The sequence below is a fragment of the Embiotoca jacksoni genome, unplaced genomic scaffold (assembly GCF_022577435.1).
Source record: "Embiotoca jacksoni isolate LCO1_2020_lvr unplaced genomic scaffold, fEmbJac1.0.p SCAF_12, whole genome shotgun sequence".
Taxonomy (NCBI): Eukaryota; Metazoa; Chordata; class Actinopteri; family Embiotocidae; genus Embiotoca; species Embiotoca jacksoni.
In genome coordinates this window covers 4,274,607-4,302,541 of record NW_027185252.1, presented here as the reverse complement: position 1 = coordinate 4,302,541, position 27,935 = coordinate 4,274,607, and the positions used below count along the sequence as shown (strand labels likewise).

Below are 27,935 nucleotides of genomic sequence, written 5' to 3'. Positions count from 1 at the left end.
GTATTCAAACACTTTAATGGTTCGCAATTTTAAAATCAGGTGTCCACATTATACACATTGAAGCAGTTTTTGCTTGCCGTAATCGTTCCTCCTGTTCACTAAAAGATCCCTCCCTAATGGACAAAATCCTCATTCTGTATGAAAATATATTCAAAAGTTTGTTAATTTAGGGAGTATAAGGCCATCTGAGATTGACAAACCAACCACGTAAGTAAGTTACAGTCTTTTTAGTATAGAATTCCCTTTTCTTGTCACTATACCTCTACTGCAGCTCATTGCAGAGGAACCGACTGGGGAAACAAAAAGGGAATTTTGTAGTAACTTTAGACATTACACAATTTTCCTTGTGGTGTCGTGTATTCCCAATATTACACAAGTAAAAATATCAAAACATTATCACCAAAGTTCATTTAAAGAAACAAAACTTACTTTCTCCAACTGAAAACTAAATCATAATAAAATAACAATAGAATGTTTTTGCTGACAAAAAAGCACATAACACAATAAATCATTAATTCAGTTTAATGTAAAAAGTTGTAAAAGCTTTATATACAGCAATTAAAAGTCTTTTGAAGCAATTCAATCTGCATAATTACAATATTTTCAGTGTACAATTTAACAATATAAACAAAAAAAGGAGACTCATGTTGCTACAGTTGTACTGGGTCATTGGGAGTCGTTCACGTTCGTTTGCTTTAAAACAAACAGGCTCCGACAGATGCATTTCTGTACAGCGTTTGCAGGGAAAGCAAATATTTGATATTGATATTGTTCAAGTAAACCAACTTTATCTGGAGGCATGTGCCAACAATTTCCAAAATTACTTTTTTTACACGACGGTAGATCAAAGACTTTGAACAATTTTTCCGCTCTACAGATCCAAAAAGCCCAAACAAATACAAATCATCAGCGCAGTGTTGATGCAAGTCAGTAAAACCTTATATGTCACACAATCATTCCTGTGCTCTCACACCTACTAATGATAGGTGCAGAGTCGACACATCAACAGGTTTCCATATCGGTTTCAGAAGATGGTAATTCGTCTTTCGGTTTCCTCCCCTGCCATGCTCTCCTCTCACACTCCAGCTGTAATACAGTACTTCTAAATGAGGTTGTAGGTTTCACATGGCACAATATTAGAAATCAACAGTTACAGCGCTCTCAGTGTCACAGTGGAGGGCAAGCAAGGCGGCAAAAAAAAAGACATTGTATTATTGGATTCAGTTCTCCAGCAGGAAAAACAATAGGATGAGCAAACGAGTGGTCAGAAGGAAATGTGGACATAATGACAGTGGATGCTTTGGGCTGTGGCACATATGGCTCTTTGCAATAACAAACTGTACATTGCAGATAGATCTCTGTGGTTGGGTTAAGTCTCTGTTGTTGTTTTTAAATCTATTTATGGTCATTTTGTGTCTGCATCCAGCTCCCTCTTTAGGAATCCATCTCTAATACCAATAAGATAACTTCCTGTCATGTTCTCACTCTGAGTGGGTTTGGGGATGCTTCACATATTGTTGTTGTTGTTTGTTTGTGTACGTGGATGTCAAGTCCATCGTTTACGACCGGTAACTTCATGACTGTCCTCAACACCTGATTTATGACACTGATGCCAGAGGTGGATCATTTACAGGGACAAAAGCAGATTCCTATATTGACTTTATCCACCACAGATCACATGTTTCAAGCGTAACAAATGTCAACAACCTTCAGTTACGGGACAGACAGCCTGGTATCGATCCATCACATCACTGAAGGAAGTTTAAAAATGAAACTATGTGGTTGAACAGCTCATTTATCTCCAATAAAACAGGAGATTATGACATCAACGACAAGGTTGATAAATGCCGGGATCAAATTTAATCAGTGAAGTGTCTGTGTTGACACAACTTTGCAAACATCCCAACATACTAACATACATTTGATTATAGATTGTGTTACAACAAATTTGTTTGCTCCTCTTGTCCGGTTAAACTCACCGAGAGCAGTGATGAAACTGATTTGTTTTAGAAGATTAAATTCATCACATGGAAGTCTCAAAACAACGTCTGCATCTGTAACTGTGATTGTATAACAGAGACTTTCACTGAAGAGCGAAGCTTTATTCCTGAAACTGAACTTATTCTGATCTCACTCAAACTGCTTTGAGGTACTTTTCACTGATGTCACCAACCATTAAACAACAGATTACATCGCTGTTCTTATTCCAGTCATGCTGAAGCAGCCGCTCACTTTGGCCGATGGGACTTCTTGATTATTGGTACCGATTGAGACAAAATATAGCAACGAATCTAAAAACATTTCAGCTGTACCATCAAAACCAACACAGAAAACAATAGTTGTGCACAAATCTCTTTGGTCAATGTTCACACTGCATCCACTGACTTTTAAAATACAATTTTGATGTTGATCAATGAGCAATGAATCCACTTTGGGATGTTTCAGCAGAAAGGTTTAAGGAAGTGGCTGCACGTTGCTCTTTAAAGGAGGTGGGGAAGGTGATCAGTGTAGTCCTCTTCTTAAAAGTCTTTTCTCTCGCAAAACCTGAAAAGTTGAAGTTTGAAAAAACTTCAGACAAATATTTAATGTTACCTTTGTGTGACTTGTGTGTGGTAAGGTGCCTTCTTTGCCTCATAAATCACAATGAGCACATTACTGCCCCCTGTGGCAGCAGAGCAGAACGACTGCTGCAGGTGTTTTCCTCCTAAAGCCAACGATGATCTAGCCTAGCATACCCAGACCAAATTCACTGCATGGCTATATAGGTCTGAGTACGCTCCATTGGGAATCGTTTGCAGTCGCTCCATCATACTGGGCGTAGACCTTGGGTTCATTTTAACCAATCAGCATGCGCCAAAACCAGCTGACACGGCCACTGCTGCAACTATCTAGGGCCCGTGTCAAAGTGGTTTTCCCTGAGCAAAGCGTATGTTTAAAAATAGGTTTTAATGGGTGCGCCGCATGCTTTAATTTCATAAAAGACTTCAGAGACTGGTTGATTTGTTAATGTACATCTGATTAACTTTCACACCTCCAATAAACTGTTCCACAAAGCAGATTCCTCTTGGCTTCTGGTGGAAGCATCTCTCATGCACTCCTGGTATTATAAAGTGCTTGAGTCAAACCTTTCTTTGCATAATTCATTTCCACCACAGAATATTCAAATATCAAACATTGTTCAAATCTAATTAATTTACCTATATTAAACTGCATTGTCCAAATGAGAAGACATCCAGATATTTGTGCATAAAAATGAGTGGCCATTTCATATTTTTTGCATACATTTTTCAGAAAGCACTCGGCTCTTCATGTTTTTGTCAATTCTCTAGTTTAGCTATAATCATGTGAAAGTGGTAATATTTGAATCTTCCTAAACCGTGACCAAAGGAACAACCAAAAAAACTAAAAACAAAACAAAGGCCCACATTTGATGGCTCCTTGAATTATAACAGAATGTTTTAATGAACATAACATGTTGAAATATATGGATAAATGTACTAAATCTCAAGCCTGTATCAACTGTAACCAGTCAGTGACAAAACCCTCTTTGACTTTGCATTATTCAGTGTTTGGTTGCCGTCCAGAAATCTCTCTGAGTGTTTAATGACCTGGCAGACGTGAGCAGACTTGGCCGGGTCTGAATCACTGTGCTCATAAACGGATAACGTGACCTTGTCAACAAACCAATACTCGCGGGCTGCGTTCACTCTGACTGCTAATGATAAAACCAGAGGCTGAAACAAAGAACGGACGAAGACAGAATTGTTTGATCACTGTAGGAACACGGCTTTCATATTAATGGAAAATAATGGAGGATAAGTAAAGAAGAAAACAATGACCGATGCTATTTACTGTTTTAAAAGACTGACATGATTTCCTTATTGACTTTGTTCATCAACAACAACTTCCATTTTTTTTTATGGCATTAACTCGTGGAGTGATCAACTCCAGCTTTTGGTTTTTAACGTGCAAAATGGTTTTAATGTTGAAGACGACATGAGCGAAGAAGAAACCTGCTAATGCTTTTTCCATGTTCAAGGATAGTATTTGGTGGTAAAAGCAATTTTAAAATCTAAAACGTCAGGTGGAGACTGGAGGCCTGGTAACTGTTAGTAAAGTAGGTTGGTGCAGTATCATTTTAGATGTTAATTAATGAGTCAAGATGATTTAAATCTAATCTGAACAATACCTAGGGTAAAATCTCTGGGTATGTTCATTTTAGACAGTAACAGGTCATACTGTCTATTGTGTATCAGTCACTGTTTAATCCATTGTAAAGTAGTCATGAAATACATGGATAAAACATTAATTTTGTGATTTTCCTTATCGGGAATTTTCGATAATATAGATTTTTATAAAACTACTGGGAATTCAAAGAAATGTGTCCTCATTAAAGACAAAAAAAAAAACTTGGTGCTATTTTAATTACCTTTGACGGGATAATCTCTCCTTGTAATATTCATCCAAAGGAAACTAATTCATGTCATTTGATAATGTCTTAAATCAATACCTGTATCAATCAGTCTAAACAGGATACAATTCATTTCTGTGGCTGAAAACGGTGGTGTGTAGTCGAGGCTTACATCTATTTCATGGTTATAAAATGTTAAATGGCGCTTCAGTTGAGGAACACTGTCATATTTAACGTTGGGTCGTGATGCAAAGTTTGGTCCAGTTGGATCCCACACAGGTCATGAGTCTGTTGCATTCTGGATTCTGGCAGGACTTGAGTGTAATTGCAATCCAAAACCATCAGAGGGAAAATATTGTGGACTGGACCCTCTTACTTTAACAACCCAGGGTCTGAAGAGTTGATCGGTTAATATCTGTACAATAAAAAAAAAAAACGCCTTAAAAGAAGCTAAAAAAGTAAACAAGAAACTGTACAAGGCACATTTGAATTTCCACAGGTGTCATTTTTGCAGAGGCATTTTTAGATGATATGGCCGCCCCGCTCTAAAAAGGAGTGCAAAATCTGCCTCTTTGGTAGAATCACAAAGGCTCCAAAGCCGTGAAGGAAAAACAGTGGTGCAAAAACAGAAATCCAAACATTTTAGAGTATATAAACAAAGTCCAAAGTCTCGCTCTTCAAATGGGAATCACGGGAAACAACTTAAAAAAATTAGGTCCCCAAAAAACAAAAAGAAGAATCCAGACACGATAGATCCAAGAAAAACCCATATTTCAGAGAAATGCTACGTCTGCTGGGTTTTCCAAAGGCTAAACCTGAGAGTGGTCGTGGGTGTTCGTACTGCCCTGCGAGTACATTATCCGTCCAATCAGAAGGAGCAGGAAGCTCACGCAGAGCAGGGCGACGGGCTCCTGGCAGATGTGCGGCAGCAGGTTCAGAGGGATCACATCCCGTCTCTGTCTGTCCGCTACCCTCTGGAATAGAAAGGACACAGACAAAAAGAGGTGTTATGACAAATATTAAACAAACAGCATGTAAGTATAATTAAACCAAAATTTACAGCAAAATCTGCTTCTCAAACAGTTCGCTAAGACCTTCGATAGAGCGCTGCTTCTGTGAAGTCATTTTGGTTTTCCAAGTTCTTGTTTCTTGCCTTGAAATATTGAATTGCTCCAGCTAAGTTGGTAAACTTATACTAGCTACATGGGATGGTTGAAAATGGAGCTATTCGCTTTTTAATTTGAATCAGTCCTGGTTTTAAAAGTATTAAAATGGAAAGAAATGTATAAAATCATCATAACTGGATTTCCCTGCTTCGATTAGATAAATAATCCAGTGGGTTATTGGAGGGGAAACTTCCTCATGCAGTTATTTGGTTTTACTGCTACATTTGCCTAAACTCCACCATCAGCTGACCACCTTCATTTCCGAGAACTGCACGTCCAGTTAACGAAGTTCTTGTCCACAGGAATAATTTGCATGGCGTGTTGTCATTTCACAGAATGTTCTCAGTGTGCTGTGATATACATCAAACGTTCACGTAAACATACGGGCATCGTTTGAAGGTTTCAAATGAAAGGGGCGCACGCGTGCTGTATGTTTACATCCACAGGAAGCAGGTAAGTATACTTCTCAACATCCTGCCACAACTCTCTCTTTACTCTCTCCGTCTCCAGGTGTGAGCGCACGTTTCAATGCACGCGCGTTTCTACGTACTGTATATGTCTGCCGTTTTCTTATAGTTTGGGTTTGATCTTCTCGAGCTAGCTTGTACTTTTTATTTTCATTTTAAAGGAAACATGAAAGCATGCATTCCCATTTGCACACTGTTTCACGGGAACACAAAGGTCAACAGGAGTGACATAGTTTCATTTTAACAGTGAGAATAACACCAAAGAAAAAGAAACAAATCTTGGATGAAAGGTGTTGGATTACATGTAAAGAGCAGTGTAATGGCAGCTGACATACTCCACTTACTGCAGCACATCAAACACACTTTAATCATGGCGGTACACTTCAACCATCACAGCTAACCAGAAAACTATGCGGCCAGTCTGCTGCTGCTGCTGCTGCTGTCAGCATTACAGAAGCCCCGCCCATCATCTGACACTCCCTAAAACAGCATTAAGCTTCATGTATCTTTGTGGAAAATTTTATGCTGCACAGAATCGATTTCATGTCTTTAGGCTGACTGAAAAAAATAATAAATTATTAAAGGGGGCTTTAACGCTGCTCATCCATTGAGTAGAAGAGACTTGCATTAGACATAAAAAAAAAAAAAAAAAAAAAAACCAAGCTTCAGAAATGTTGGATCTTACATTTCCCATGATGCAACTTAAAAAGCTTGTTTCAATGGACATCTTCCGCCTCATTTGACTTCTTTCAAACCCTATGCACCAAGTCAGAAGTGCAAAAATCTCAAAAATCTGAAATCTCAAGCCAAACTCAAGATCACCCTGATGACATCATTAGGTTTTTTTTTAACTTGGAGTCAATCAAGAGCCATAAAAGATCTTCAACTGTTTTCAATGGCAGAAGAAGGAAAATTACACTCATACATTGATTATCAGCCTGATTTTACCACGATTTCCTTCTTTAAAGTCTGTAGAATCCTTCAAGATGTAAAGCCCAAGTAGGTGTGGCTGAATCTGGTTTGATTCACACAGGATTGTTCACCATCTTGTTAAAAAACATCTAATAAAGGGATCAAATCTTGGTTAAACTAGCCGATACAATCTTCAGGGAAACATTTCATTAACTTAAAGGTGAACATTTGATTCACAGGTGAAAATCACCTGCTGGTTTATAGGACGCTAAAAGTTGCTTCCCATTGTACGCCTCAACGATGCTTCCTGTCTGTTGCTACTTCCACCACCTCTCTACAGTCGTTCAGACACACTTGGCAGGCTGTTGACTGACACAGGTGTTTTCTTTTCTGCTCCCTCTCCCTGCAGCTGACAGCTCTGTGCCTTGGCCTCGGTCCACCGCTCCGGCAGCAGCGGCAGCAGCAGCAGCAGCAGCAGCAGCTTCTCCCCAATAAGAGATCTGCCAGGTCAACAGAAGAGAAAGGACGTTTCCTCTGGGTGGATGCACACCAGGAAGATTAGCCACAAAACAAAAAAAACACAACAAGGTTCCTGTTACTGAGGAAATGAGTTCTCCATAATGAAAAGTATCTGGTAACTGCTCACGCCAACGGACACACTTTGACTACTTCAGCTAAAACAAAAGATTTTGAGGCCTTGTGCAAATTGTTTAACATATTTTCCCTATTCGCCCCAGTTCAGAACGATTTCAGGGATAAAATGCAGGATGAGCTCGTCTTGTCAAAATAATTAACTTACGGTAAAAGCATAAAAAACAGCTCCTAGTGGCTGACAATAGAGTTGAACTCCAGCTTGCAGGTGTAAATGTGAAGAGTTCCACTAAAAACTCAGCCTCAGCTCTGCAAATTAAAAGGTCATAAAATGAAACTTTAGGCTCTCACTGAAGCGTTTAGAAGAACAGCGAAAGAATTTACAAGTTCGAGAATAATTTTTTCCGCTGCAAAATGGACATCCTGTTTTGGCACCAACCTCCTCAAGTACAGCCCGGCCGGATGGACTGTACAATACCATCCAGACATGGAGTGGCACAGAGTAAGCCTGCTGCCCCGGGGCGAGCCTGTATTCTGAAAAACAGGATCTATACGGATGAGAGCGAGAGAGGAATATCAAAGCGGTGTGGTTTGATTCAAAAAGTGAGCCAGAAACCACAGAAACCCCTGATGCCAGAGGAGGAAACAGGTGAGGGGAAGGCTAGTTAACCCTGTAATGAATCACAGTCGGCTTCTAATTCTGTTTCTGCCTCTGACTGTGTCAATAAAACAGGTCAGAGGTGACCAAAGAGATGCCAGGAAACTCATCTGATTAAGACGGGAGCCTGATTTATTGTACAGAAGCAGTTTAACAAGCCTGACAGATTCATATTAGAGAAAGAAGTCCAAGGTAGAGGAGGCAGTAAGAGTTACAACCACAGTACCATGAGACCAGCAAGTGTTTTAACTCTGCATTGACCTATAAGTAATGACAGAGTGCCATTCATTGTGAATTAAACCCCCAAATCACATCCACATCCTTTGTTCTTGAGTAAAAAAAATTAACTGGGTTTCAATTTGAATAACAAATTTTGTAAAAGTAAAAAAAAAAAAAAAAAAAAGGGAGAATTTTCCTTCGGTGATTTATTTTCTCAGGTTACACACATTTTAGGCCTTCGGAGATGTTATTATACTTTCTTGTTGTGGAAACACTGACATTATTGTTATTAATGTCAATTTGCGTGCAGCAGCGTTTATTATATTTCACATTAGAGACTCGTCTCTCCTCAAAGCGGCTTTAGAAGACAGACTCAGTTTGTGGTTTTGAAGTTGGCAGAGTCTCTGCGCTCTTTCCTCACCTCACCAACCACTGTAATGACTTCACTGTCAAGATGGTCTCGAGTTTTCAGAGTGAGGGAAGGGACCACGCTGGCAGATTTATGAGTCTCGCGATGCAAAGCAAACTCACTGAAAGCCTGTTTCACTACGGCATGTTTGATTTGACGACCCAGTGATGTCTCGATCTCTCGACGTGCTATTTAAATGGGATTTTCAGCTGTTTTAGTCATTTTTAAAAGGCTGAAGTTCATCCATCCATCAATCACACCTACGACAACCAAAACCAGAGAAGGTCTACAGGAACAACGAAGGAAAACTAATTTTTTTCAAAACAAGGTAGAGAATTATACATTTGACTTTAACTTCCAACCAAAAGGCAAAATACCATCCTTCTACATCACAGGATGGGCTGCTCTGTCGTGCTGGTTGGCAGCTAATGAAATCTGAGAAATTGTCATTGACAACATAACAGGAAGATGTGGTGTACTTGGGAGGAGCTGAGAGTCGATGGATGTGGTTTAAAACATTTACATCTGACCAGCACGTCTATACGTTACGCCTAAAACCACCTCATTGTTCTACTTCAGAGCCCCTTGAGTATAGTATTAATCATAATCAGATAGCTGTCAGGTGCATGCTATGGGTTTGTTTGGTTTTCAGGATTCAAAGGAATAGTTTGACATTTTGGCAAACACACTTATTTGCTTTCTTGTTGAGTGTTAGATGAGAAGATCAATACGAGTCACACATTCATGCTTTCAGTATAAAGCTAGAGCCAGAGGACTGTTAGCTTACCTAAGATTAAAGATTGGACACAAGAGGAAATTACATATTCTCGGTATCTTCAAACTTAAAAACAAATAAAGGTACCAGCGGCATAAAAACTCACAAATCAACATGACGTAGTATCTTTTTTTTTTTTTTAAATGTTATAGTAAATAATACAAATAATTATCTGTCGCCATGTTGACGATAGGTCTGGCTTGTTATTTGGATGATTGGCCGTATTTCACAGTAAAGATGAGAAGTCTGATTTCGAGGGAAATCAGAAGCAGATGTAGTCCACAGCTGACAAACTGTAGGCTGAGAGTCTGAAGCTAAAAGCAGTTTCTCTCTTGATTTTCAAGAGTATACCTCGAGATGACAGAAAAGGAAACACATACATACACACACACACACACACACACACACACACACACACACACACACACACACACACACACACACACACACACACACACACACACACACACACATAAGCACACCCAGGCACAAATCGGTAATCCTCTAATAGTTTTTTAACCCCAAATAACCCCAATCAATCATCTGAGAATAGAAAACCTGCCACCACACATCATTCACTGCTGTCACTGCAACTCTGCAGGTTTCTAACAACTAATACAAAGAGCGCACACACGCGCCACATGTGTACAGTACATGCAGTCGCGCGCGCGTGCACACACACACACACACACACACAGACACACACACACACACACACACAGACAGACTCAGTATTGCTAGTCTGATTGCTAGACTGTAAGAAATAATGTCAATGCAGATTTCATGTTTTATTCAAACTACTACAGGTTGTGTTGTGTTTAAATAAACCTCTAATATCCATACCTCCATTATCTATAAATGCTTTATCCTGTTCAGGGTCAGGGGGCACTGCAGTATGTCCCAGCTGACTGTGGGTACATCCTGGACAGGTTGCTAGTATTTACAATATCACACAATACTTTCTTGTGTTTTGGACGTCCATTTGTTTCCATTCTTCTTTTTGCTCTTCTTCTTGTCTCGTTTTTTTCACAGTGGAAACATTGAGTCAGCCCGTTCCAAAACGCTCATGTGATTTTATTTGGTCACCACAACTTACTATGCTGCCTCTCAAAAATAGCTCTCAAAACAAGGCCACACTTACAAGCACACACAGACAGACACACACACACACACACACACACACACACACACACACACACACACACACACACACACACACACACACACACACACACACACACACACACACACACACACACACACACAGCAAAATGACTTGTTTCATTATTTCTCTGCATTTCAGTTTTACCATCTCTCTGTTTGGAAGTGCCACAATACAAGTAATGTCAATTTCTTAACTTTTAAAATGTTTTTTAAACACATGTAAGCAGCTTTCTGCATAATATTCTACATGCAAATCCACACACACACACAGAAGCTGACAGGCCGTCACTATCATCTCCTCTTACTCTTAACTCTTTTGTCCTACTTTCTCATTTACAGCCAAATTGGGACTTCAAGAATACTCCAGCCAGCTTTTGTCTGCTCTGTGTTTGGTTCTGGCACGAAGTGGAACTGTTGGTGTCCATTCCTGCAGAGGTGTCAAGTGACACAGAAAGTGTTGCATTGTGTTGTACACACGAAAAGTGCCACAAACACTGTGTTTGAAAGAAAAACAAGAGCAAGAAATAATACCACTACGTACAGCTCCTCACTAACAGTCCAATTTATGAAATATGCAGTACTCTTGTGTCGTTAAGTGTTCGTATATACATGATCTGTGTGTATATATCCTAAATCATTAAAACGTTAATAAAAAATTGCTCAACCGATCACTTCGGTGAGTGAAGTAAAGCTTGGAGGGTGTGCAGTGTTGTAATTTGTGTTACACTCAGAAGGGAAAATGTTTTATTGATGATGAAATAACTGCCTCACTCATTGAAAACAGTCCTACTGTATTCAAAGAAGACATTAAAGTTCTCTCTGCTCCAGTAATTGACAGCAGAAATCTGTGTTTTCATGTTTTTTTTAAATCCCTTAATCCAGAACAAACTTTCAACTAAACAATGTGTCAATTAATAGCTACAACAAATCAATGTTAAATTGTAACTTTCACTGATGAAAACAGAAATGCAGCCTGACTTAGACGGCTGAAAAAGGGTTGAAACTCCCGTCTTTCTCCCGCTCTTTGTCTTTCACGCACACCAGAACACACACAAACAAAATTACGAGCAGCCAGCCGGTGACACCCGACTGGTCCACAATGTTCATGAGTTATTTCTGTATTCAGGACAAAGGCTTTTACCTCTTACTGACAGATGACAGAGTGTGTGTTGGAGTTTGTGTGAGAGAGTGCGTGTGTGTGTGTGTGTGTGTGTTTTGGCAGGATAATTAGACCTTGTGCTTTGCTCCCTGAGAGTTCTTTAACCACAGGTTTGAGCCATAATGAATCTACACTGTCACGGACACCAGGCGCTCAAACGCACGCATGCGCGCGCGCGTGCACACACACAAACACACACACATAATCACACACACATTGTGTAAATGTTTAACTGAGAGCGAGATAGAGAGAGAGAGGCCGGATTAAATGAGGGCAAAGGAAAGAGAGCTACGGAGAGGTAGACTCCTGGAAAATGAATCATTACTTATTATTACACAGCAGACGATACACAGCTGTACATGTTTTCTAGAGTAATAATTCATCAGCAAAATAATGGTTTGTATGTGAGAGTACTTTTCAAAAGTGCCTTGCTAATTTCTCAGGCAATAAAGTGAAGTGAACCAAGAGGAAACACCTGTGTTTGTGTCAATGTACGCTATGATGATGAGTCATTTTAAAGCCTCTACAGCCCGAAGTGATGCAGCTCTTCTGGTTAGCCTTCAGGCAATGAAGCTGAATAAAGCTCTTCTATCAACAGTAGTGACATACAAACAACCTCCTGAGTCATTCTGGAGCCCGAAAACGCAATAAAATCCCCCCTAAAGTAGCATTTTTCAACCCTTATAAAACAATACCACAATGTCTCTGTTATTGACTTATGAGAAGGATAATTATCTATTTGCCAGTGACTCACCAAAATAATAAAGATAAATCATCTGGGAACCATGAATCTACCAAATTTTGAGCCAATCAAAAGTAAAAAATAGGTCATTGGTGTTCATCCTCTGGGCACCATGAATTTCTTCTTTGTTCTTTTTCTTCTGAATCCATTTACACTCAAAAATGTATTTGCATGGTTTTTAGTTGAAATTGTCACAACTGTGAAATACAGTTGCAAGCAGACATCGTTTTGTTTTTAGGAGCAATGGAAAAATAAATGTTGGGGATCACTGCTCTCGGAACCAGACACGTGTTTAGTCAGCAGCCACATCACATGACTGAATCACCCCAAATTCCTCCCTATTTCGTCCAGTTGTATTGGAGTCAGCTATGATTCATCTACTCACAAGGGCCAGGTTGATGACATTTCTGAGGACTTCTTGAAATTTCACTTTACTCAGAAACGTAAGGTTCCTCTCAGATTTCTCAACTCTGCGGGTTGAGTTAGAAGATTTGTAATCCGTCAACTGTGTCTGGGTCCAGACCAGATGTCATGACTCACAGAGACTTGAGTGATGGTTGAGAAAGGAGTGTGGTAGCTGAGTGCTTGGTGGTGGTGACATATGTACTTCACCAGTTCACAGTTTACTGTAGCTGGTTTAACCCCAGAAGGCAGTCATCAAACCAAACCCCACCTGCTAAACACGCCCAAGGAAAAATCTTGGACAATATAGTGATAGGCAGGGCTTTGTTTCACAGACTGATATGCAAGGATCAGATCTGCTAGTATGAGATAATCTGCTCAGAGCTGGGTTAATTACTCAACTATGAACTGTTGATTGTTTTAAAAATCTATCTGAATTATTGCTTCTCTGACACATTGTGGTGTCAAAGTATTTTTTTCTTCATCTCTGTAGCCATTTGTTCCCTTCCTGCACTCATGTTCAATTACAATTCTGTAATTAGTTTGTACCATAATCTTGGCGTTTTTAGCAGAACTGCACTTAACTAAATGTTATGGCTTATATTAGTTTCAGCAACAAAAACAGTATTTTTCTTCTTGTACTGATGGCTAAGCATCCAATTACAATTTGGAAAAAAAAAAAAGTGTTGTTGCTGCAGTTCTGAGATCATATGTAACCATGCACGTGCACTTGAGCATGGCAACACCAACACCTGGCAAGAGAACAGGGAACAAGTCTCCCCGTTCCTCTTTTCTCTGCCTACTCATTGTTCTACAGAGAGAACAAACTCACAAGTCCACACTTTCTGGATCATTCTGCAACCAAGATCTAAGACAGACAGACACACAGACACAGACACACACACAGACACACAGACACAGACACACACACACACACACACACACACACACACACACACACACACAGAGTAGTGTGACTAAACGTTTAATCACCACCGCAACTCGTTTCTCTCTCACACTCATCCAGCGCCTCCCTCAGTTTTCCTCTATAGCCTCAATCACAACTATGTGGCTGAAGCTTCCCTTGTAGGACTCTTTCACATATGGACTGAATCAAAGGCTGCATAATGTCAGTGCACTTGTGGTAATGCTGTTATCTGTTAAGCTCCTGATTACCGTGTCAAGCTTAGTGAAATGTTCAGGGAGCATTTATATTGGATTGGGGCACACAAATGCAGTGTCTGATCAAAACCAAAAACCCAACTAATAATAGTTTTCATTTCATTCTTTCAAGCGCTGCATTTTCTGATATTCCCCCAACTGTTGGTCCTTAACAATGTGTTTGTGTCTAAAATTATAATGGGTGCAGCGCCTGGGTTACAGGTTTAGTGCAGAGCAGCATTTTGTTTTATACCAGATGTCTTTGGTGACATCAGCTGTAAAACACAATCAGCCCTGGTGCCACTAATGAGGAGAAATTACGATTTTGTGTCATGTACCATATCACTCAGATGTTTTGAAGGCAGAACTTTAGCATGTGAATGAAAAGAAGCCAGCTTGGACGACATGGCCTCTTAAAGGGAATTGATACCAACCAATCGGGGGCCCCCAGAGACATTCAGACGGATGAAGGTATCTCATATAGTTACCTCAACTACTATAAAAGGCACAAGTAGTTTTCCAGGACAATTCTTGAACCTGGGATACCAGTTGATCTCCAACACACACACACTTAAAATAAATCTTGATATTTACTTGCTGTAGCCACAGCTGGATTAAGGCAAAGAGGTGGCACAACTTCCAGAAGCTGATGGAAACTCTAGAAGTCCTCATTTTGTCCAGAACCAGAACTGTTTCAGCCGAGAAACTCTTACAAAGACAGTGACTATGTTAAGTGACGGTGATTGGGGAATACTGAGCTGATTAGGCATGGTAACTGTCACTCTCAGATAAGTACAAGTGCGCAAGATAAGATGTCATAAACATTTTAACACATGGTTTAGTTTCCATTTAAAGAGTGCTGGATTGCTGAAGATCTGAGGTACGGAGGACTGTTCGAAAAACAGATATGCATTTCAAGGTTAAAGGGTTTGGTGGCTTAAGGATACAAGTGTTGGTTTGGAGGAAATGCAAAAGCATGATAGCAGAGCGGGTTAACGCTCTTCCTGTACGCTGCTCATTAGTAACCAGAGCATTAAACGCAGAGGGGGAAGCTCCCTTCTGATGTATTAAACTGCTCAGATGGGGACTTGTAGCTATTTAGCTGTTAAGCTTTTGACACTGAGGGAGCATTTTAAGCTTTTTCACTGCGATAAAACAGTCCTGTCAAGCGTTTTCTTGGCTTTTATTCTCTAACCCATTTCTCTGATGAGATTAGAGTGAATTCAAACAAGCTCAGATTTTTTTTCTCTCCCTCTTCCTCGCTGTCTTCCCAGAGCTCAAGTCAGCTCTTTGATAGAGGGGTAAATAAAACCGTGATGATGCAACATGAAGAAATGTTGCCAAGGAGACTGAAGCCAAGAGGAAATTAAGTCTTATTGCAGCTAAACAACTTTACAACTGCACCATTCAGATGATATATACTCCCTACAATCAACCGTGAAGTAAAGCAGACTTCTGACTGTGATTTCATGCCACAATCAGAGAACCAAGCTGGATGATGTATCAGTCAAACACATGTAGGCAAATTGTAGGTGCAGAATGTATCTCATGCTACAGCAGTGTGATTTGGAGGAAATCTGTAACATCTCAAAGGTGATATGGCACTAAACTTAAGATGCTGTGCAGAAATTTCTTTCAGAATTTAGAAACACCTCCATGAGAATCACCGCCTTCATCATCAAGCCAAGAAATAAGCAGCTAAAGTGCTTTGTCTGAGGCTCAGTTAGAAAGCTACACTTTTAAATAAGGGCAGTCAATCGGCTTCTTTGGGTCTCACCAAATTTAAACATACAATCTGGACCACAAAATTTTGTTTTTGTTTCTTTCCCACTGCTGAAAATTAGCTGAGAGGCTTTTCAGGGGAAAAGGGCTGCTTTCCCCCCTCTGCGCTCAACAAGTTTATCTCCTGCTCCTCTACTCTAGACGTTTTTTTCCCTAATATAGGACTGTTTTGTTGTTTTTGCTGTTGAATTAACGGTGGTGGTTTTACCAAGGCGTTTTACAGGAATTTTGTCTGATCCCTCTTTTTCTTTTTTATGTTTCTTGGCCTGCATCGTGCTTCACATTCATATTCACGCAATTAAACAGAAAGGAAACAGAATTTCAGTCCCATTCACATGGGACTTCATTTTAGACGATCCAAGATAAGATAAGACGCAAAATGAGGCTAGATATGCTAAAAGCAATTTACATGTGTTAGTTAACCACAGTTTAGTTCAGCTGTTCTTCAGCTGCCTTTGAGCAGTTCAGCACTTTGGTCAAGAGCTGCAAAAATGTGTCCGCTGGGGGTTGCTTACAATACCCAGATCCCTTCTCCCACACAAACACACACACACACACACTGTGTCAATGATCACTAACCCTCAGCATAAGAAGACTATTGTAGTCGTCTCCAATAATTCTGAGCTGTCGTCCGAACGTCTCTGCCTGCATGTCCCCTGCTGTGTTTCGCTGTGGCATGCTAGAGGGGTCGGGAACGTGTCCTGCAACAGAAAGAAAAGAAAAAGACATGCCAACTTTGTTAATATGAACAGATAAACATGGACAGTATATTGTATGTCAGAGCCATTTCATTCAGTGCATTCAGTCCATCCAGTAGCTTCAGCTCAAACATTCTTTCACCACATTTCTGCAGTGATTAATTGTTTTAAGCTTCTCCACTGAAACACATGTACATTCATCTATGCTTCTTGAGATGTAATCAAACAGGGTCTGCAGCTTCATGTGTGGTTGGGGGTTTAGATTTTAACACGCTGTGAAACCTCAGCACCAAGATATGTGAAATATGACTGGTAACATGAAAAGAAACCACAGAAGAACTAAACTCGGTGGATGTTTTAAATAGAATTGTACACAATGTTCCAAGATAGAGGTTCACTTATCGTAACATATGCCAACATCAGGTGGCCCTGAAAGAAATGAAGTCCTTATTCCTGCAGCCCAGACTATGGCCACAACAGCAAAATCACCACAAAGCCAAACTAAGTCCCTGTGAGCTTGACTTATTTATGACTTATGACTTATTTTATTCTAACACATTTTAAAGGTTAAATTTTTTTACATATATAGTGATTTATTTGCAGTCTTGATATTCATGAGAAGATATTTTTGTGGTTTCAAGTCCTCTCTGGAGTTCTACCAGGAGCAGGCTGTTTTTTTTCCATTGATATCAACAACCCTCTCTTCTAGTCAACCAGAAGTTTTCTTCGGTCTTGTAGCCCACTCCTTTTGCGACTGCTCCATGTTTTCTTCCAGATAAAATGTTAAGACCGTGGGTTGTGCTGAAGATAAAAATGAGCCAGAGTTTGCAATGTCACAAAACCACTGTGACATCACAAACTCACAAAAGTCCAAATGGCACATTTGCTTAATACGGATTATTTACATTTCTACATGGACTAAGTGTTTTGACACTTTCACAGTATGTATACAGCACCTAGACCCATTTCATAATGGAATCAAATGACTAAATTTGAACTTCTACAATATGGGACCTTTAAGAGAAACAGTGAAGACATGACAGACAAGCAGATGACACTTAAACGCAAACCTTCACGTGTGATTTATTTTTGAGAAACTCAGATATGATGTGAGTGTGTAGTTTTCCCAGTATTCACAGTATCAGAGAAACCTCTTTAGTTTGGATCAAGTGTATTTGATTTTATAAAATGTGCTCACAATGACGTAATAAAAACCACAGAAGTTAACCGTTATGTAATGTAAGAAAAAAACAAAACACATGATCAAAGTCATCTTCATATTTTGTTTACTGTGGCAAACATCTTTGTTAGATCATAGTTTAGACAGATTAGTGGATGAGTTTTAATGAAGTCCCAATGTTATGTAAGTTTGTCTCATTGGCCTCATGACAGAGATACAGACAGTTGACCGGGCGAGTGTATGTGTGTGTATGCATGTGTGTGTTTTCGTGGTTAATCTGTTATATTTTCAGTGTGAACTAGTCAGACTATGAAAGGCTCTGACCTCTTACTGAGCTCCGCTTATGACTCACGCACGCCGTTGTGAAACCCAAACTTAATATTTCTCACATCCTCCGATCCATCCTCTTGAATATAGAACAATACAGCGATCAATCCATCAAACTGCACCAACTGCATCCATGAGGGTTTTTGATGGGAAATATGTGCACGCTGTCCCACTACACAAACCACTGAGCTATGTGAGAGTGTTTGAAAACACAAAATATACAGTATTTTAAAGGAAAAAAAATTCCAATTTGTTTGAGTTTAAAAGTTGTAAAGTTGCATGTAAAAGCAGGTGACATTGATGCCATCTTAACGCAGGAGACACAAAATAATAAAACTAAAGAAATTCAAAAGGAAACCAACTTATTTTAAGATGAGCGATGCCCACAGATACAAGTCCAAACTGATTCTCATATGAAGTCATATCCTGACAATTACGAACAAAAAACAAGAGCCCAGATAAATCAGTCTCACTTAAGTTACATTTCTGCCCATTGTTTTCAAAGATGTATTGCACGTTGATGGCTAGGCTGCTTCAAAGAGACACTGGAGACATTTAGGAAGTTAAACACTGTCATGCTTCGCACATGGTATTTTTTTGTATCAGGGCATTCTTTAGAAATTGAACACAGTAACCAAAAAGATGATGATACATACTACCTGAACATATTCATGCAGTTTTCTTATTAAAAGCAGCTTCTTAACGTTCTGACAATATGTACCCGCCTGATGTTCCTACTGACAACAGCTCACAATATGTGGCTTGCTAACGCTCAAAGGTATTTAAAAGGACAAGAACTCAGAGAAAACAGTCCCATCTTAGCTCAAAAGAGACCCGATTTATCCAGAATACATAATGAACTAGTGACAGTCAGCTTTGTGCAGCCTAGCAGCTTGTTTTTCTGTCTAAAGTTTATCTGTTAGAACAAAGCCTCAGGCAAAATCTATCTTTGTGCAACCAGCCCTGAGGTTGCATTATAATTCAACTGTGCGTAAAGAGACAAAAATTCATCAAAGTCATAAGTTTCACTTTGAAACTAAAGAAGCCCGACTGAGCTGTGAGTGTGATCTTCCTGCTGCAGGAGGAGGAAGTGCTGTGACAGGGAGGACCAACAACAAGATGATAAACTGATCCTCCTTAAGCCCCTGTGCTCTATCTCGTCCTCTTACACACACGCAATCTTGATTCCTGAGACTTTTATTTATTTATTTTTTGCATTGAGGACAAAGTATAAAATGTTGTACAAATGTGTGTGTTTATCTCCTTCCTGTCCTATCTCATGGATGTAGGGGACTCATTCAGATGCAAAGGGATTTCTGTCTGCATCCTACAAAAGACCTGCAGGTCTATTTTGACTGCTAAACTCACACGCCGAGAGGCCCATTTTGATTGGCGTACTTAATGAATGACACGTACACACACGCGCGTCCTGGTGTGTTTTGACTGCTATCATGTCTGTCTGGCTGCAGTGAAAGAGAATAAAAGAGACACAAGGCAATCGGAGCAGCTAATCACAGCTATTATAACAAGCAGAGCCACGCACACGGAGTTTACAATACGCTGAGGCTTACAGACGTTTTATTTTATGAGATTACTTTTTTACTTACAAAACATCACAATCTTTTGTTAATGTCAATAGTGAGGGTTGATTCGAAATGTAACCACAACATGAGTGCGTGTTTCTGAACCTGAAACCATTGCTCGACTTGCACAATATGAGAAAAACATATAAAAGTCCTCTCAGGGTGAGAGAACAATGTCTTTACATAGTGAATATATTTTCATTCACCGCACCAACACTATGTGAGGATTTACTGTTCGTTGTTGTTGTTTTTTTTTTTTTTTTTTAAATTTCATCTCAGCCTCATGGCACGGTTTTGTTTGTTACCAGGCAACGGGATAGACAACTTTAGCCAACGGCGTCATACTTGAAAGCAGGAGTCTTCTTTTTAAAGTCGTGCAGCTATAAACAAGCCCACAGAGCACTATTTTAAATCACTGTTGCTGGAGGTGACAGACTCGTGTTCGGTTCTGTTTTTGTCATGAAATAAACAGAAAAAAACAGAAATAGGATCCATGTTCTGAGAACTGATGAAATTCCCAAAAAGCACTTTGGGGCTTCATCAATACAAGCTCAAACCCAGAGAAATTGATTTTACATTTTATTATAGCAAGAGGAAATGAATAAAGAAAATATTTCTGATATTTTCTGATTTATGAGTTATTATAGGATGTAATGACGAATGGATGTTTCACACTGAGATTATGGTGCGGTTATAAATGGGGGGGATACAATTTCATCCTTGAATTTTTTTGTCATGAAATAATTAAGGATGAAAAAGTGCCTTAAGACTGAAGGAGTACACTTTCATAACATACACTTCCTGTTACTTGTCAGTTGACGTTTCGACTGCCTTAATCTTAAAGTCTTTTGGCAAGAGTTCAGCAGTTTTTTTCACTTCTAGCATTCACTAAACTTTTCAAAAAGCCCTAAATTGACAAACACATTTAATTTTTTACACTTCAGCTGACAACTCGATTCCTTCCAGTGCTTACTCTTCAACTAATACTTCCTTAAAAAAATGCAAGGTACGCCAATTTTACACATCAAAGCCAGTGTACCAGCAAATGTAAAAAAAAAAAAAATTATAAAAAAAAAAAAAAAAAAAGGTGTGTAAATGCTTTAGAGCAATGTGGAAATCTGATAAACTGTCTCAACTGATGTCACATGATTCTAAAGTGAGGCTAAAGTTAGAAAAAAGAAGCGACCTAATCAGACAGTTGTAGCAGACTCCTCATCTCTGCTGAAGTATTCGCCTAGCGGCAACCAACAGTGACGTCACCCGTCAGAAGTGACCATATTTGGACGGGCTGGGGAGGAGCCAGCCGTGGATCTGACTTGATCTGATTGAAAACCCGTGGACGCTACGCCCCGCCCACCTATAGCGGAACCCTGACTGCACCACAGACCTGTCAATCAAACAGATGCACCTAAAAAAAACCACTTTTGCAGCCTTACACCTAATTAATGATGGTAATATTTTGAGAAGAACCACCAGAAAACTAACAACAAGGAGTGACTTTAGCAAATGACATTGTAGTGACTGGTGGAAAAAATGAGTCTATGGACCTGGAGGCTTTTTTGGAGCCAACCCCTAGCGGCACTCGGTGGTATTGCACGACATGGCACTTCCACATTGGCCTCATTTTTCAGAACCGGAAGATGCGCCTACTTCTCTCTCGTCAAATTGTCAGCAGTCAAATTGCATTGTAAACATTCACAAGAAGATAAATCTGCCAATCATTTGGTGTGGCAGTGATAAAAAAAAAAAATTCTAAATAAAGTTCTCCTGCATCTTTCCTGTGTCACACACACATGCTTGTGTGTCACCCTGTCGGTTTAGCCAGAAGTCAAGACCCACCTTTCTACCTGTAAACATGACTCAGCAGGGTTCGTTGAAAACCTCGGATCCAAGGCAACGACCCAACATCAGCTGGTACAAAAAAATCCTAACAGAAGAGTGAGTCAATCTCAGAGTAAGTGATACAGAAGTGTTATCAAACAACACATCATTGTGTTTGCTTCCAACAGAGCAACACGTCTAAACAGGAAAAGTAAAGGTGAAGTGAAAATCACGTGTTTAGGGTTGAATTTGGATTTGTTCACAATTTTACATCCAATATGTATTGAACCTTCCTCCTCATGCAAAAAAGTTATAACTTTCCAACCTGACAAAGCTTCAGAGTTAAGTTTAAATTTATCCTGTGGGGTTCGGGAAGGTTTCACACACTCAAAGGCAGTAAGCATTACTCACCGGGAAGCAGAATACTACTACAATGGAATGAAAACATAGGAATCAGCAGAAATGGGTTTGCTGGCACAGAAACGTGTGTTTCAGATCTGCATGTTTCTACCTGATGTGGTCGGATTTCCCTTTAAGCGCCAACGGAGCGAGGTGTGTAGTGTATTAGTCAAGAAATCAGAATGTGGAAACAAACTCGAGACAATCTTACTCATCGGAGAGAATAGCAAATACCATCTTCCCTCATGAGTAAGATCTGGAGGGAGAAGGCGGGGGACAAAAACCTCTAGAGTAGGTTTTTATTATTTTATTTTTTTACTATCACTGTTAGTACTCGACACCACCTCCCGCCCAAACCCTTCATTCTTTGGTAAGAGGCTTCAGGGAGCTTGTGTTGGGGTCTTATCATGTTTCATATTTTGCTGCACACCCACGTAGCAGTAGCAGCGTTTCACAGTGAAAACATCCACAGAAGCCAGTATTGGTTGAGTCAGGTCAGTAACTTTTACATAACAGGCTCAGTACTTTATAGTATCAGTGTGCATTCACATATTTAGACACTTAAAGCCAATACTTTCAGTTTCAGTTTATTGCCTTTCTAAAACTTATTTTGAGTAAAAAAAAAAACGTTGTATAGTTGGGGGGGGGGGGGGGGATTCAGGCACCAACAGAGGAATTTCTGTTCGTTTTTAAAATTCATTATATCAGATGTCATCGTCTAAATGTTGTATTTCATGACCTGCAGCAGCAGCAAGATGAAATAAGATCCTTTCTTAAAAGCAAAAGCTATTGCAGTGATGGAAAGTGTAACCGCTTTTCTAGTATATCTCGTGCACGAGTTTATTCGCAGCCTCGTCACTCCAGTACTTGTCAAAGGGCCTTATAATGAGAAACTTCCACCTTTTCCAACCGCGTGTTCTGTAAGTACTGGTGGTTAATCATCGGTTATGCATGCAACGTGCCGGTGCTCACCGTGCTGCTGATGCATCCCCGGTCCTCCGCCGTGCCCCTCGGTCATGAGCTGCAGAGCGTGTTTCATCACCTGGCCGGTGGGGCTCGGAGTCTGAGTGCTTTTATCAGTCGTCGCTGGCCGCGGGGAGATCGGGGAGGTGGGCAGCGAGTCGCTCTCGTAGGAGAAATATCCACTGGAGGAGCGGCGAGGGAGGTGAAATATCGATCTGGTCTGAAACACGCCTAGGCTGGCTTGGGTTCTGCACCAGGACGGCGAGTCCGGCTCTCCTCCTCCGGCGGAACTGGGGTGGCGAACGCTTTTCTCGCCGGCGTTGTCCGACCGTGATGTTTGGGCTGAGGCTCCAGCGGCACCGACGGGTTGTGAATCTCCACCGCTGTCCTCCGTTGCCGTTACTGCGGGCGAGCCATCGGGCGGATTTGGTGGTCTGTTGGATGAACAGAGCGGCACCGTCAGCCTGGGCTTTCAGCACTCTGGCCCAAACAGCCTACAGCCTCACGTCTCTGCGGCATCTGGTGCTGCAAATGTGCAGGATTGTATTTTGTTTCCATTTTGTCCTTTAAACCTGCGGGATCTCTGTCATTTAAACCTGGTTAACTTCACACAGGCGCGGCGATCCACACACAGCTTTTAAACAGCGGACGTGCCAACAAATAACAAGCTTTTATGAAACGTTACCATATTCTCTCTTTCTTCCCACTGCGGCTGATGCCGACAGAAGCGCTGGCAGACGAGCAGTGACTTTGACTAGTTTACGTGCCCTGGCTGTGTTCCTGTTCAGGCGGTAGCTGCAGGTTTCCTGTTCAAACTGGCCGTCTCCATTGTTTGACAGAAATTTGCTGATCGCAGCAGATCGACTTCTGGGAAAAACATAATCCGGCATGAAGGAAGCGGCTGGACTACTGCGTCACAGACAAACAGTCAGGGATATTCTTAGCGGATGAAGTGAATCAATTTAATCTTTCAGTTTGAGGACATTTCTGCTTTTTGACAGTTATGGAGGAATTTATGACATCAAGTTTCGTAAAGTAACTTTATCGAAAGCAATCTGCACTAAAACAGAAATCGTACTCATTTGACATTTTAATCACCAAAAGCGGACTCTGAACGTGACATTCTTACGAAAGGACAACATTAAAATGATATTTTGTAACGGCGCTTCCTGTTTGTCCAGACTAAACTACAGCTTCCTCCACGCACGGACTCCCAGCGACAATGACCTACTTCTGCTCCAAAATAACATAAAATCATAACCAACTAGTTTTCAGCATAAAGGCTCCATTTGCTGCCAAACACACTTTTACACACCTTTGATGTAACTCTTCATCACTTTGAGTTTTGCGCATTCTTACACGCGGATTAAAAGCGTCAACAGCAGCACTTGAACCGAAGGCGAAGATTGTCCACCAGCTATATTAAATTTAAAACTCTCCCTGTGCGTTTCGGTCCAGATCCGAGTGCCAGGAGGAGAGATAAGACTGTGCTGCACATACAGGAGAAATGGCTACGATGCGCACTGGCGGCCACCTTGCCAAGAGGGAAAAGTAAACGGGGGAGGAAATCCGCAACGCCGCAGCCAGAAAACTAACAAACACGGTATACAAGACCGTCCAGCAGCATGTCTGCACCGTCACCGTGTTAACACGAAGAGGGAGGTTGTAGTTTCTGCGCCTCTGTGAGCAACAGGCACAACAGTCTCACCAGAGGGGGGGGAAAAAAAAAAAGACATTTCAGTTTGCACGACGAGGTTTCGCTTTATTCAGACTAACGTATTCAAATAGTTCAGCAGCTGTCACAGAAAGTGAGTGCCTACTGGATTATGTCTACTATATTTAAAGCTTTCTTCTCCAAAACCAAGTGCATCGTTTTTGACGCATCGTGTGCGCCGCCCACTGGACAGCGCGCACGCACTGAGCCAACTCATAATCTGACAATGACTGGTAAATTGACTGGGATGAACTGGATGACCTCGGTCATAAAGCAAAGTTACTGATATATGACCACAAAAAAAACAAAATAACATCTCGTCTGTTCTGTTAGAAGCTAAATAAATCAAGTCCTCGTATTATTCAGAGAAACAGGCACGTCCGAATACTGGGTTCTGGGGTTATTCAATTTAAGAGAAGCCGGTGCACATTCAGCGTTGCCAAATATACCGGTTGAGCCAGAGAACCGCTGCAAAACGCACTTCTAAATCCATCTAATCACAACAGGAAAAACCCTCATAAAACAGTGAAGAGTAACTTTAATCCCTGACTGGAGTATGATGATAATTATCTTAATTTAGGAATTACATGACAAGAAAGCATCGTACAATTAATTACCTTTGGTTTTAAGACCCTTTTTTTTTTTTTTACAAGAAAAAAAGTCTTCAAGTAGATTAATGACACTGTAATAAGACAAACAATTACAATGTAAAAGCCAAGTAATTATCAATTACCTGCATATTTAAAACACTGTCATTGAACATTAGTTATAGGCTGTTTGCAGCGTGACAGTAGTCATGCCGGTACGGGCGACGAAACGGCTAAAAACATACACACACACACACACACACACACACACACACACACACACACACACACACACTTTTCTGATCCGTGTGTCCAGACTCACCTGGACGGACGATGCATGTCAGTGGCGAGACATCACCGCGTGCTCCGCAAACAACTCGATGATGACTGGAAGTTGGCTTCAAAATATAGATGTTACAACAGTATCAGAGCAAGTCCAAATACGATCCACAGGTTCAAAGAGAGCGACGCATTTACTTCCAAAAGTAAATTAAAAGTCGAAAGTGAAATAAATCCCCAGAGTTTTTGCTGAGTAATGTCTCAAAATGGATGGAAGAGTGGTTGAATAATCCGCCTCGTCCGACTGAAAACTACAGCAGAGGAGGTAAACAACCTCCAACCAGCTCTTTTGTTTGCTCCGAGGTTTCCTTCCTCTCCTTCTGTCTCTCGGGTACAATGCTGAAAGGTAGTCTGAGCTCTGGCTGATATTACGCGCTCCTCAAAATACTCCACCCACTAGGTGGAGTTTTGGTTGTTGTTTTTTCTGCCTCATCTGTCTTCGGAGCTTCCGTGGCTCTCTATCGCCCCCTGTCTCTCACATGTAATGCTCTTTGTCTCCCCCCTCTGTCTATCATCACTTGCCTTTGCTGGCATTCAATACAAGAGTGAACGAAACAAAATACTGATAACAACCACAGAAATTATATTATAACAAAACTGCTGTTGCACTCATTCTGTCCCACTTAAATAGACAGACAAGACAATACCACCGGGGGAGGGGGGGCTGGCCCCAAAAAACTTCTGCCTCCAACAGACGCCCATTCAAAAAGCATTAACTGCTCAAAGTCAATGCATTTTCTCCAAATCAGTATGGTGGCATTAGTTAAATTCACTCCTTCTGATCGGTGTTCTGGCGGTCCATCTTATAAAATATTTCAATCATGAATTCGATAATAGGCCTCAAAGAGTTTTGGGGGTGTGCCTTGTTTGATTGACAGGCCTGTGGGGCAGTCAGGTTATAGGTGGGTGGGCATGGTGTCCTCAGGTTCTCAGGCAGATCCACCCATCGTTCCTCCCCAGCTCGTCCAAAAATGGTCGCTTTTTACTCTAAAAACCCCAAGATGGATTTCCAAAATTCCAGACTCAAGCAGCAGTTCACAATCTAATGGTTGAGGGTACAGTGGGTTGCCACCTCCTCCACTTGAAATGCTCCTTTGGCTCAGACAGTGGCTGGGGACCACAGTAGCTGTCGGTGTGAACGATGAACGTTAACCTTATGTAGCTGTTTGTTGAAACATTGAAAACTCACAGGATGCGGGCAAAGTCCCTTCAGAAGGTTTCGGTTTTCTTGTGGTTTACTTATCCTTGACTAGCAAGCTAACAATACAATGAAGAAATCTTAGCTCCTTCTGTCTTTCTTACTTTGGTAAATACAAATCAGAGGCCCTCATACTGTCGGTGCAAACCGAACGTGCCCAATCCTTACAAAAACAGTTTGTACACGACACAGAAGAGGATGCCAAGCTTCACTCCAAGCACCCAGGTCGTGATAAGGGTCAACGCAAGAGAAGAGTGAAGCCTCATTGACAATACAATGACTGTCCATACATTTGTGAAAGAATTGTTTTCCTTGCTTTAACAAATGCAAGTCGAGTTAATGAACTGTTATTCTACTTTCATCGTGTCTTTACCGTGGTCAAAGTCTCACCTCCGCTGGCACAGTGATGCTGACGTCAAGGCGAGGCCGAGGTCTGTCGGGAAGCAGAGGGCCCACTGAGAGAGGAGTCACACACACATATACGCGCGCACACACAAATCAATACAGACAGACAAGAGTGAGACAATCAATACCATTTACATGCGATCAATACCAATCAATTCCTCAGAGTGTGGGAAAATGTTCGTAAAAGCTGCGGTTTTCCAGTGCTGCTATTGTCGCTTACTTTACGTACACCAGGCAGTGTAGAGAGGTCGGTTCAGTGTGATGAGAATAGTGCTGTTGGTGATGGTGATGAAAATATACAAGGAACAGTCACACCGACCCATAACAATATAAACAGATCTTTGAGATCTATGCCGGAATCTGTACAAAACTACAGTAAGGCTTTAATAAGGAGCCGTGTAACAGCAGGATAGACCCACACTGCATTCACATTTAACCTCCACTAAAACACCAAAGGAAATACCTGCTCGCTTATCACTGATCACAGATCGGAAAAAAGAATACTCTTAGGGCAATTCCCCTCTGAAGGTATATTGGAATTAGCAAATACAAACACACATACTGGCATAGAAAGTTACTTTTGTGTCTTTTTAAAAGCCACCGTGAATTTTGGAGCACAATTTTCACACTTGTAATCAAAAATTAAATTTCTTTGTAAAACATATGAACAGACAATACATTTATCAGGAAAGCAAAATTATTC

At 40.7% G+C, this 27,935-nt stretch overlaps 1 protein-coding gene and 1 long non-coding RNA gene across 2 annotated transcripts in view; one reads left to right on the top strand and one right to left on the bottom strand.

Annotated features, from left to right (window-relative positions):
* LOC138195165 (uncharacterized) overlaps nucleotides 1–11,362 on the top strand; it is a 102,191-nt gene extending 90,829 nt beyond the window's left edge. The window contains exon 4 of the long non-coding RNA XR_011177998.1: nucleotides 7,366–11,362. This is a non-coding gene — a long non-coding RNA (uncharacterized lncRNA). The remainder of the gene's footprint in view (nucleotides 1–7,365) is intronic.
* On the bottom strand, nucleotides 507–25,938 carry LOC138195164 (bcl-2-like protein 11). The gene is made up of 4 exons (XM_069144298.1): nucleotides 25,613–25,938; nucleotides 22,999–23,423; nucleotides 16,598–16,719; nucleotides 507–5,385 (listed from the first exon to the last, which is right to left on the bottom strand). The coding sequence occupies exons 1-4, from the start codon at nucleotides 25,627–25,629 to the stop codon at nucleotides 5,221–5,223; spliced, it is 729 nt and encodes a 242-aa protein (XP_069000399.1). The 5' UTR covers nucleotides 25,630–25,938; the 3' UTR covers nucleotides 507–5,220.
* Nucleotides 25,939–27,935: the final 1,997 nt, after the last annotated feature.